This window comes from Ornithorhynchus anatinus, chromosome 4, assembly GCF_004115215.2.
Source record: "Ornithorhynchus anatinus isolate Pmale09 chromosome 4, mOrnAna1.pri.v4, whole genome shotgun sequence".
Taxonomy (NCBI): Eukaryota; Metazoa; Chordata; class Mammalia; order Monotremata; family Ornithorhynchidae; genus Ornithorhynchus; species Ornithorhynchus anatinus.
The window spans coordinates 103,377,263-103,390,301 of NC_041731.1; the positions used below are offsets into that span (position 1 = coordinate 103,377,263).

The 13,039-nt window shown below is 48.1% G+C and overlaps 1 protein-coding gene across 3 annotated transcripts in view; it reads left to right on the forward strand.

Annotated features, from left to right (window-relative positions):
- The first annotated feature begins 10,073 nt into the window (after positions 1-10,073).
- MCOLN2 (mucolipin TRP cation channel 2) overlaps positions 10,074-13,039 on the forward strand; it is a 69,378-nt gene continuing 66,412 nt past the window's right edge. For 2 of the 3 annotated variants that reach the window (XM_029064109.2, XM_029064111.2), the window contains exon 1: positions 10,074-10,189. In XM_029064109.2, coding sequence (XP_028919942.1) covers positions 10,083-10,189 — 107 coding nt within the window. In that variant the 5' untranslated portion in view covers positions 10,074-10,082. Of the gene's footprint in view, positions 10,190-12,449; positions 12,472-13,039 lie in introns of those variants that run through there. The other variant, XM_039911883.1, reaches the window with a different exon arrangement.

The window sequence follows — 13,039 nt, forward strand, 5'->3', positions numbered from 1 at the left end:
ATTTTCCAGATGAGGTACCTGAGGCACAGAGAAGTGAAGTGACTTGCCCACAGTCACACAGCTGACAAGTGGCGGAGCCGGGATTCGAACTCATGACCCCTGACTCCAAAGCCCGTGCTCTTTCCACTGAGCCACGCTGCTTCTCAGAGGGATCAGGGCTCTCCTGTCTGTGACGACAGACTGCACCTGGCTGCCCTGTCAGCAATGTGGGTGGTGGGACAGAGGATCACTGAGTGAGAGAGTGGAAAGTTGACTAATTTTTTTCAGGCATTTATTAAGACCTTACTATGGTGTCAAACATTTTTCTGAGCACTGGGATAGATACAAATTAATTAGGTTGAATACAGTCCCTGTCCCACATGGGGCTCACAGTCTAAGCAGTCTGAGGCTAATGTGATCGATTGGTTCAGTGTGGACTAGCCAGAAAATACACAGACGTGGGATTTAAATATGTGGAATCTACAAATTTGACGAGGGGCAGCGGGGTTGAAGAGTAATCTCAAATCTGCCTCCATCTGCCAAGTTGAGAGGGCTTTCCCAAGGACATTAATTCTAAGCTAATACAGGAGACCCCTCTAGACTGTAAGCTTGTTGTGGGCAGGGAACGTGTCTACCAACTTCGTTATATTGTACTCTCCAAGCCCACAGTAAGCACTCAATCAATACTGCTGCTGCTGATGAAGTGCATTTTGGCTTTATCTAAATATGAAGAATGACCTTAAAGCACATTCCCATAGAAACTAAAGTTAATAGGTGTTATGGGAAAGGAGAGGAATATCAACAAAGGAAGATTACATACTGAGAAGCAGTGTGGCCAAATGGGTAGAGTTGGGAGCCAGAAGGACTTGGGTTCTAATCCCAGATCCACCATTTGTCTGCTGTGTGACTTTGGGCGAGTCATATAGCTGTGCCTCAGTTACCTCATCTGAAAAAAAAAATACTGGGTAGTCAAGAGTGGGTAAATAGTTAATGAAATCACCTTTCCAGAATGCATGTTCAGAGCATAAGATAGCGTCACGTTCCCAGACGGCTTGATTCGGCCATGTGACTGACCACATGGACCTGGCCGGAACTCATTGTCCTGACGAATTCCAGGCCAAAGCCGTGACCAGATTATGTTATCCATTGCTGAAGAGACAGTAGCCGTGTGAATGATGGAATGAGAATAAAGACAGGAAAGGTATGCGATGAATGAGGGAACTGGAAAATGAATGTAGGAGATAGAGAACATGAGAAATGAAAGAAACCTATAATAATAATAATAATTATGGTATTTGATAAGTGCTGCCAAACACTGATCTAAGCACTGGGGTAGATACAAGGTCGTTAGGTTGGACACAGTCTCTGTCCCACATGGGGCTCACAGTCTTAATCCCCATTCTACAAATGAGGTAATAATAATAATTATTATGGTATTTGTTAAATGCTTACTATGTGCCAAGCATTCTTCTAAGCTCTGGGGTAATAATGTTGGTATTTGTTAAGCGCTTACTATGTGCAGAGCACTGTTCTAAGCGCTGGGGTAGATATAGGGTAATCAGGTTGTCCCACGTGAGGCTCACAGTTAATCCCCATTTTACAGATGAGGTAACTGAGGCACAGAGAAGTTAAGTGACTTGCCCACAGTCACACAGCTGACAAGTGGCAGAGCTGGGATTCGAACCCATGACCTCTGACTCCCAAGCCCAGGCTCTTCCCGCTGAGCCACGGCAGTCAGATCGTCCCATGTGGGGCTCACAGTCTTAATCCCCATTTTTCAGATGAGGTAACTGAGGCACAAAGGAGTGAAATGACTTGCCCAAGGTCACACAGCAGACACGCAGCAGAGCCAAGAGTAGAACCTACGTCCTCTGATGCCCAGCCCCTGGCTCTTTCCCCTCGGCCACATTGCTTCTCATGCTGTTTCGTCCAGTCGCACATCATTATTGAGTGACATACCGGTGGGAGCTAGGAGCATCAGCAGCGCTCCTGTAATCTGGGGTGTTTAAACATCCTTACTGGAAACAGGATGAATGTTAGAGATTCTCATTTCAAATAACTGCCTACGAGAATGAGTGGTGGACTCACCTCACAAGGAAGCACTCAGGACTGAAGGACCTAGAAGCTCACAGCCTTTCAGCGGGCAGGCAAATGAGCCCAGCTACTGGTGCTGTGAGGTGCCAGAAGTCGATGCTTTGGACCACACGAAATATTACTTAATCCAGTTTGCCTAATTTCAGGCAGATGAATGGTGCACAAAGGTTAGAATTAACAATGAAACAATTTAAATGAATCATAGAATGAATGGCTGAAGGAGAAAACTAAGGAGGGAAGTAGAAATTTATGACATTTGTTAAGCACTTACTATATGTCGAGCACTGGGGTTCATATAAGTGAATTAGGTCAAAAACAGTCCCCATCCCACACAGGGCTCTAAATACAAAAAGAACACGCATTTCATTCCCACTTTACAGTTAAGAGAACAGGTACAGAGAAGTTAAATGACATGATACCCAAAGTCATACAGCAGGCAAAGACCTGGGTTCTAATTGTGTCTCCACCACCTGTCTGCTGGGTCACCTTGGGCAAGTCACCTTCTCCGTGCCTCAGTTAGTAATAATGTTGGTATTTGTTAAGCGCTTATTATGTGCCAAGCACTGTTCTAAGCGCTGGGGTAGACACAGGGGAATCAGGTTGTCCCACGTGGGGCTCACAGTCTTAATCCCCATTTTACAGATGAGGGAACTGAGGCACCGAGAAGTTAAGTGACTTGCCCAAAGTCACACAGCTGGCAAGTGGCAGAGCCGGGGTTCGAACCCATGACCTCTGACTCCGAAGCCCAGGCTCTTTCCTCTGAGCCACGCTGCTTCCCCAGTATACAAAGCACTGAACCAAGCACAGGAAAAGAAGTACAGAGGTGAGATAAAGACAGAACCCATACCCCACTCCCCACCTTTGAAGAAGTTTACAATATACAGTTAAGTGGGGAGGAGGCTAACAACAAACCCATAAGGAAGGATGAAACAAAAATACAAAGATGATGGCAAACACGAAAGGAGCTGCAGGATTCTCTAGACTGGAAGCTCCTTGTGGGGAGGGAACAGATCTTAAAACTCTTTGTATCGTACCTCTCCCAAGCACTTATTACAGCGCTTTTCACAAAGTAATGATGGTGAGAAGGATGCTATTTGTTGATCAACTCTTTTACTATTTCTTCACTATAGTTATGAGTTTTTAAATGGTATTTGTTAAGAGCTTATTTCGGGCCAGGCACTATACTGAACACAGGGGTAGTCACAAAGTTGGACGCAGTCCATGTCCCACATGGGCCTCACAGACTACCTATTTACTTATTTATTTATTTTGTATTTTGTTAAGCGCTTACTAGGTGCCAGACCCTGTCTTAAGTGCTGAGGTAGGTACAAGCTAATCAAGTAGGACATAGTTCATGTTCCACAGGGGCTCCCAGTTTTAATCCCCATTTTTCAGATGAGGTAACTGAGGTACAGGGAAGTGAAGCGACTTGCCCAACGTCACACAAAAGACAAGAGGTGGAGTCGGGATTAGAACCCAGGTTCTTCTGACCCCCAGGCCCGTGCTCTTTCTACTAGGGCATGCTGATTTGCTTAATTGATAAGACTTGAGCTTGGAAATCTGCCTTAACTTTATCATGAGAGCAAAGGTCACCTTCCCGAATGGGAATGCATCATGGAAGGTATTTCATTATTTGTCTGGATCATGAGTTCTCATGGCAAACATCCTAGTCCTTGAGAGAAATCTTGATATTTTGCAATAAGTGCCGTAGTTTCCAGGTCACTATGGTCTTGTAGGAGGAACACCCGTCAGACTAAATTAAACTTCTCACTTGCAGCCAGAACCCAAACTGGGGTTCCTTTCTTAGACATTATAGTGACAGTGAATGGTGTCTAAAAATAGTGATAGCGATAAGTCTTCCTTACATTAATAACTCAGTTTTCATGTTTGGACTTATTTCATTTTCAGTCTTTATAATCTTGCCATGGTAATAGTAATAAACCCCCATTGTCCGATTTAAATGAAAAACTGAAACTTTCATCGACAGATTGGTCTCATTTAATTCCATCCCAGTGACATGAAGTTCTTTCTCTAGTATGACACTTGAAGTTTTTGGTGATTAGTATTTAGGATTTGCGGTACTTTACAAAATGATCAGAATGGTCATAATCGTGACCCAGCTTTCTAATGACAGGGCATCATCTGGGATCATGTTACCTCTTGTCTCTCTTGCATAGCTGATGCCCACTATAACTTCTTTTCACTGTAATAGTAACAATAATTTGGTATTTGTTAAGCGCTTACTATGTGCCGAGCACTGTTCTAAGCACTGGGGTAGATACAGGATAATCAGGTTGTGCCATGTGAGGCTCACAGTCTTAATCCCCATTTTATAGATGAGGTAACTGAGGCACTGAGAAGTTAAGAGACTTGCTCAAAGTCACACAGCTGACAGGTGACGGAGACAGGATTAGAACCCATGACCCCTGACTCCTAAGCCCGTGCTCTTTCCACTGAGCCATGCTGCTTAGTGGTAGTCATAGTTGCAGTAAGAGGAGGAGTAGCAGCAGGATTTAGTGAGTTCCCACTTGGTGCAGTACACTGTACTAGGTGCTTGGGAAACACAAAAATATAAAGTGACATAATAGTAATATTGGTATTTGTTAAGCCCTTACTATGTGCCTTCACCGTACTAAGCGCCGGGGTAGATACAAGCCAATAGCCAATCGGGTTGGACACAGTCCCTGTCTCATGTCACAGTCTCCATCCCCATTTTACAGATGAGGTAACCAAGGCCCAGAGAAATGAGTTGCCCAAGGTCACACAGCAGACAAGTGGCAAAGTCATTCATCCATTCATTCATTCAATCGTATTTACTGAGTGCTTACTGTGTGCAGAGCACTGTATTACAATAATAAACAGACACATTCCCTGCCCACCACGAGGATTAGAACCCAGGTCCTCCTGCCTCCCAGGTCCATGGACCACACTGCTTGAGAGAGCTATGGCTGGGGTTCAGCAGGGCCCTGTCAGCGAGGCCCAGCCAAAGGCGATGGACGGACGGACGGATAGCCAGCCTGCTGCAGTGGTGCCACTGGAGGTACAAGATAAGTAAATCTAGGGGTACATCCTGATGCCTTGCTCTGCCCCCCATCTTATTGTCCCCTTTGCCACCCTTTTCTCTGGTCCTGCTTTTGCACCCTCCCTTCTCTATTCTCCCCCCACCCCAACCCATCTTCTATCTTTTGATCTTCAGTCAATCATTTATTCAATCATATTTATTGAGTGCTTACTGTGCACAGAGCATCAAATGAAGCACTTGGGAGAGTACAACAGAGAAGCAGCGTGGCTCAATGGAAAGAGCCCGGGCTTGGGAGTCAGAGGTCATGGGTTCGAAATCCCGACTCTGCCCCTTGTCAGCTGTGACTGTGGGCAAGTCACTTCGCTTCTCTGGGCCTCAGTTCCCTCATCTGTAAAATGGGGATGAAGACTGTGAGCCTCACGTGGGACAACCTCATTCCCCTGTCTCTACCCCAGCGCTTAGAACAGTGCTCTGCACGTAGTAAGTGCTTAACAAATACCAACATTATTACAACAGCACAGAGTTGGTAGACATGTTCCCTGTCCACAACGAGTTTGCAGTCTAGACTGGATCTTCCCAGTCTTTTCAGCTCTGCCCTCCCCGATCACTCTTGGAGCTTCCCCCAAATAGGGTCATTCTATGCTGGGACTTAAAAACAAGTTATCACTTTGGTCCTTGTGCCTCCTGTAGTTTTATGAGTTCTCATTGTACTTTTTCGCTGTTTAGATATTGAGCAAGCAAGTAGCATATGAGAAATCTCTTAATTTAGGGCTTAAGAGTTGGAAGCATAACTGGCTCTTACTAGCAAAATTTCTTTCAGTACTGGAATGCTTCCCCTTCAACTTTGCAACTGCTCACCTGCCTGGATTTTTGTTACTCTACCAGCCACAGAGTCCTTTCCTCCATAATTCTGAAGTATTGCCTTTCAGGCCTAGGCAAATTCATTCATTCAATCGTATTTACTGAGCACTTACTATGTGCAGAGCACTGTACTAAGCGCTTGGAATGGACAATTCGACAACATGAGATACTGACTTTGCACCGTGGCTTAGTGGAAAGCGCACGGGCTTGGAAGTCACAGGTCGTGGGTTCCAATCCATGCTCTGCTGCTTGTCAGCTGTGTGACTTTGGGCAAGTCACTTATTACCACTCTCCCCATCTTCAAGGCCCTACTAAATCACATCTCCTTCTGTGAGGCTTTCCTTAATTCACCCTCTCTTCTGCACCTCCTATGCATTTGGTTCTGTTCCCCTTTATAAGCACCCCACCCCCAGCCCTGTAGTACTTATGTATATTCCCTTATACTCTGCTATTTTCCCTCTCTGTAATCTATTTTCTCTGTGCCTCAGTGACCTCACCTGTAAAATGGGGATTAAGACTGTGAGCCCCATATGGGACAACCTGATAACTTTGTATCTCCCCCAGTGCTTAGAACAGTGCTTGGCACATAGAAAGCGCTTAACAATAATTATTGTTGTTATTTTCTGTATGATTGCCCACATGGGTCAGATAGAGCTTAAGCCTAGGGCTCCAGTAGCAGTAATTTAAATTTAGGACTTCTGCAGCCTTGTAACTCTTTATACATTTAACCAGGGCATTGTGACACGATAAGGCAACATTCGATAACATCCCGTGTAACCATCTAGAAGCATAAAGATGGGGAATGTATGTTTTCACACAGGAAAAAAAAAATATGCAGCTGGGTAAGATTTTAACATTTGCTATCTCAGATGGAGGCACACGAGGAAGAATCTTTTCCCCTTTGTAGAACCTTTCTCTTCCTACTTATTCCTGTGAAGTATATCATCTTTGGAAAGTTTCACCGCTACTGAAAAGAAAAATGAAATAGCTGTTTGCCTTATTTAACCAGCCCCCTGCCTGGATTGTTACCAAGTCCCTCAAAAAGTGAGTCGATCACTTTAAACTCCTTTAACTGTGACTTCTAACTGGGTCATCAACTTCTACCAAATAGTTAATCATGAAACTTGGAAAAGGAGCAGTAATAGATTTTGAGGGAGATTTTTATAAGAAATTCACTCATGCATTGACAATGTTTGGAAGGAGATAAACCCTGATCTAATCAATATTTAATAGAATAGAAATGCATGGGTAGAGTCAGAGTGTGATAGTAACGATGGTATTTGTTAAGCACTTACTATGTGACAAGCATTATTCTAAGCACTGAGGTAGATATAAGCTAATCAGGCTGGACACAGTCCTGAAACGCTGCACCCGACAAAGGACAGGGACTGTGACCAACCTGATTTGTGACTTTGGGCCCGTCACTTCACTTCTCTGTGTCTCAGTTACCTCATCGGTAAAATGGGGATTCAGACCGTGAGCCCCAAGCGAGAGAAGGACTGAGTCCAACCCGATTTGCTTGTATCCACCCTGGTGCTTTGGACAGTGCTTGGCACCTAGTAAGCGCTTAACAAACACCACAATTATTATTATTTTTTCTCATATGTCTGATGATGGAGTTGGGAGACACAGACATGAAGCTCCATACCAAACACTGTGAATGAACAGCCCACAGTTTGGTGTGTTGCTGAGAAGTGGTGTGAAAGAGTTAATGCTCTTCCCAAAGTGGCCAGTAAAAATTAGGCTCTGAAATACTTGGTTTTGAACTCAGTGACCAGATATTATGATCTTCCTAACAGAGGGCAAGCCATATTCTGATATTTTATCCCCCTACCCCTAAATCTACTTTGCTGTCTTCTCCTCTAAGCTATAAACTCACTGTGGGCAGGGATCTCATCTCCTAACCCTGTTGTATTGTACTCTCCCAAGCGCTTAGTCCCCTCTCAGGGTCAAATCTGGAAACTGGTAGAGGAGTTTCCAGTCCTCTACCAGTCCCGGTTACGGGAGGGAGAGTCGAGCAGAGGCCTACCCATTCCATTCCTAGCTTGGGCAGTGGCTAGTGAGTGGAAGGGGATCTGCTACACATCAAAACTTACCTGACCTGGGCAACAGCTGCATGGGAGTGAGTGGAGACTCAAGTCAAGTTGACTGTGCGGAAGGAGGCGATGGTAAACCACTTCTGTATTTTTCCCAAGAAAACTCTACGGCTACACTACTAGAATGATTGCAGATGGAGGTGGGGTGCTTTAGGAGAGATGTGTCCATGGGGGTCACTATGGGTTGGAGATGATTCGAAGGCGTAAGACAAAAGTTTAGTACAGTGCTCTGCATACAGTAAGCACTCAATAAATACAATTGATTGAATGAATGCTCTGAACACAGTGCTCAAGAAATACGATTGAATGAATGAATGCTCCACACAGTCAGTGCTCAATAAATACCACTAATTGATTGATTGATTGCTTGAATTTTCTTCCCTTTAGAAACCGGGGAGTATTAGAGGTTGGCTATCAGCTAGCTAGGTCACAGCTGGTTGATTGAGAGCTGCGTTGAGCAAGAGGGAAATCCCGCAACTGCTCACAGCATCCCCCAGCCTCCCAGTCCCCCACTGTTTAATGAAGCTTCATGAGAGCATTTAGTTTTTGGGCCCCTGTGGCAGTGCTGGGGGTGGAGGAGAGATGGGGATGGGGGGGGGGGGGAAGGGGAAGAGGAGGAAGGAGGAAAATGGGAGGCTGGGGGGAAAGGAGGATGGAGGGGGAGGAAAAAGGGAGGATGGGGGAAAGGAGGATGGAGGGGGAGGACAGGGAGGAAAGGGGGAAAAGATGGGGGGCCCAAGTGCTTAGTACAGTGATTTGCACACAATAAGTGCTCAATATATACAACTGAATGAATGAATGAGGATGGGGGAAGGGGAGGACACTTAGCAGCTTGGACAGTTGGACAAAGTCCCCGGTCCCACATGAGGCTCACAGTCTCATTCCCCATTTTACAAGTGAGGGAACGGAGGCCCAGAGAAGCGAAGTGACTCAGGTCACACAGCAGACGAGGGACGAAGCTGGGATTAGAAGGCAGGTCCATCTGACTCCCAGGGCCGGGCTCTAGCCATTAGGCCACACTGCTTCTCGGGTCCTGCCCTGGGGGTGCTGGCACCATCCCCCGCCCTCATCCCCAGGCCCAAACTCACCGCAGCCCAACAGGACTGGACCCCACCTGGCCGGGCGGAGGAGGGAAGCTGGTGCTGACGTCCTCCTCTTCTTCCTTCTCCCCTTGCTGAGAAGCATTGTGGCTCAGTGGCAAGAGCCCGGGCTTGGGTTCCAATCCCGCCTATGCTACTTGTCAGCTGTGTGACTTTGGGCAAGTGACTTCACTTCTCTGTCCTCCAGTCTCCTCCTCTGTAAAATGGGGATGAAGACTGAACTCCACGTGTGATAACCTGATGAGCTTATCTCCCCTAGCGCTTAGAACCGTGCTTGGCATATAGTAAGCACTAATAAATACCATCATTATTATTACTCTTTCCTCTCCCCCTCCTTTTTTTCCTCCCCCTCTTCTTCCCCCTTCCCTCTCCTCTCCCTCCTCCCCCCGTCCTTCCCCCCTTCCTCCTCCTTCCCCCCCTTCTCTTTCTCCTCCTCACCCTCCCTCTCCTCCTCCTCCTCCCCCCCCCATCTCCCCCCTTTTCTCCCCCATCTCTCCCCCTCCTTCTCCCCCCTCCTTTCCCCCCTCCTCCTTCTTTCCCCCTTCCCTCTCCTCCTCTTCCAAAGAAGCAGCGTAGCTCAGTAAGAGAAGAGCCCGGGCTTGGGAGTCAGAGGTCACGGGTTCGAATCCCGGCTCCGCCACCTGTCAGCTGAGTGACTGTGGGCAAGTCACTTCGCCCCCTCTGGGCCTCAGTTCCCTCATCTGTGAAATGGGGATTAACTGTGAGCCTCACGTGGGGCCAGCTGATGAGCCAGTATCTACCTTAGAACAGCGCTGTGCACATCATCTTCCTCTCCTCCTCTTCCTCCCTCTCCTCCCCCTCCTCCACGTGACGGTTTCCGCAGAAGCCTCCGGGCCCGTCCTTCCCCGTGGCCGGCCGCCTCCGCCTCCGCCTCCGCCTGGGGCCGGGGCCGGGGCCGGTCCCCCCGCGATGTCCCGGCCGTGGCGGTGCCGGTGGGGATGCGGGCAGGCAGCGGCGGGGACGGAGGGGATGGACCTGCCCGTGCGCTCCCGCACCGGCGGCGCCCCAGGACACAGGTGGGGAACCGCGCCGCCCGGGGGGCTGCCCGGAGGAGGAGGCGGTCCGGGGGGCGGGGAGGAGGGCCCCGAGCTTTGCAACTTGGCTCCCGGTGAGCCTCCCTGCAAACCCCGGGCCGGGGACTCGGAGAGGGCCGGCCGGCCTGCCTGCCCGCCCGCCCCGGACGCGGCTCGCACGGGAAAACACTGCCTGCGGGACCAAACCCCCCCGTCCTCTCCTTTTTCCTCTCCTTTTTTCCTTCCCTCTTCTTCCCTTCTCCCCGTCTCCTTTTCCCTCTCCTCTCTTTCCTCTCCCCTCTCCTTCTCTCTCTTTCCTTCTCCCTCTCCCTTCTTCCTTTCCTCTCCTTCTCTTCCTTTCCTTCCCCTCTCCTCTTTCCTTTTCCCTCTCCTCTGACCTCTCCTTCTCTCTTTCCTTCTCTCCTTCTCTCCCTCTCTTTCCTCCCTCTCCTCTCTTTCCTTCTCTCTTTCCTTCTTCTCCCTCACCTTCTGCCTCTCCTCTCTTTGCTTCTCCCTCTCCTTCTCTCTTTGCTTCTCCCTCTCCTTCTCTCTTTGCTTCTCCCTCTCCTTCTCTCTTTGCTTCTCCCTCTCCTTTTCTCTTTGCTTCTCCCTCTCCTTTTCTCTTTGCTTCTCCCTCTCCTTTTCTCTTTGCTTCTCCCTCTCCTTTTCTCTTTGCTTCTCCCTCTCCTTCTCTCTTTGCTTCTCCCTCTCCTTTTCTCTTTGCTTCTCCCTCTCCTTCTCTCTTTGCTTCTCCCTGTCCTTCTCTCTTTGCTTCTCCCTGTCCTTCTCTCTTTGCTTCTCCCTCTCCTTCTCTCTTTGCTTCTCCCTCATTTTGCTTCTCCCTCTCCTTCTCTCTTTGCTTCTCCCTCTCCTTCCCTCTTTGCTTCTCCCTCTCCTTCTCCCTCTCCTTTTCTCCCCTTCCCCTCCCGGGGCTTCCCGCTGGGCTGAGCTGGGCAGGCTTGGGGCTTGCTGGGGGGCCTGGGGGATAGGGGAGCCCAAAACTCTGCTTCACTTCCTCCCCGCCCCCATCTCCCTCTCCATCCCACGCAGCCCCCTCCCGGGAGGGAAGGGGGACACAGTGTTGGGGGGTCGTCCAGCCCTCAGCCCCCATGCGGCTCACAGCATCCCCCGGCCCCTTTATCAACCATTCATAATTAACATGGTACTTGTTAAACACCCACGACGTGCCAAGCGCTGGCCTAAGCCCTGGAGTAGATCCAGTATAGTCAGTTTGGACCCCGTCCCTGTCCCATATAGGGCTAACACTCTCCACCCCCATTTTACAGATGAGGGAACTGTTGACTGGAGGAGTCAAGTGACTTGCCCAAGGCCACTCTGGAGACACGTGGCAGAGGTGGGATTAGAACTCAGGTCCTTCTGACTCCCAGGCCCGGGCCCCATCCACTAGACCACGCTGTTTCTCCCTGCTGAGTTTCAGAGCAGTGATGGACCAGGAGGAGGGGGTTGTTGGATGGGGCTCAGCAAGGTGAGCGAGGAACCCCGGGGTGCCTTCTTGCCAGTAGTTGCCAGTAGTTAGGGATGTTGCTGGACTAAGCCCACTCTCCTTATCAGGACCCTGGTCTCAGAAGACAGGTCGGTTCAGGTTGCAGGATCAAGTGTGATCAAATGGACTAACAGATGAGGAAGGAAAAAGGAGGCCCTCCATCCTGAGGCTTTGGGTAGCTCAGATGGAAACCCTGCGTCTAAAGGAAAACCCGAATGAGGTGCTTGTTGGCTCTAAACTAAAAAAAAAAAAAAAAAGGCTACCAACTACAAAGTCAACCGGTCACCAAGGATTTGATAGGCATGCCTAAATGACAGATTTGCTATTCGTTGGAGTTTGCAATCTTCTTGCTACACCTCCACCTTATTCTGTCTGTCCCTGCCTGTGAAGGACTACAAAGTTAATAATGTTGGCATTTGTTAAGCACTTACTATGTGCAGAGCACTGTTCTAAGCGCTGGGGTAGATACAGGGTAATCAGGTTGTCCCACGTGAGTCTCACAGTCTTCATCCCCATTTTACAGATGAGGTAACTGAGGCCCAGAGAAGTAAAGTGACTTGCCCACAGTCACACAGCTGACAAGTGGCAGAGCCAGGATTCGAACCCATGACCTCTGACTCCCAAGCCCGGGCTCTTTCCACTAAGCCAGGCTGCTTCTCAAGTTCTACAAGGCTAGGCCAGTGTAAGTGTGTGCTGGATGCCCTCACTCTCCTGTATAAGGGAATACATAGTTCAGACCTATAAAGTACTGAATTGCCAGTTCAACTCCACACAAGGGAAGGTATGTAAACATATACACACTCACACATAGTGCTGTGCCTTTTTTTTTTTTCCTCCTCCAAAAGCTAACACAGACACTAGGTGGTTGTTAACTTTAATGATATTCTGAGACTTCTTTTTCCAGAGTCTAGGAATAAACTCTCAGGACTGCAAATTCATTTACGACTAGTGAAGAAAGACATATGGTGGAGGAAAAATTATGTCTTAGAACTGCTGATGGTCATTTACCTTGGATTAAAAACCCAAGAAACATCTGGGTTAAATTCTCTTAAAGATTTGAGGGGAAACTCCTGCTCTTTGAAAGAGAGTCGATCTTGGGTTTTCAGTTTTATTCAGTCATATTTGAGTGTTTATTGTGTGAGGAATACTGTACTAAGCGCTTGGGAGAGTACAGTATAGCAATAAATAGACATTCCCTGCCCTCATTGAGTTTACGGTCTAGAGGGGGAGACTATATAAATAAATAAACTACAGATATGTACGTAAATGCTGTTGGGCTGGGAAGGGGGATGAATAAAGGGAGCAAATCAGGGTGATGCAGAAAGGAGTGAGAGGAGAGGAGGAAGGAA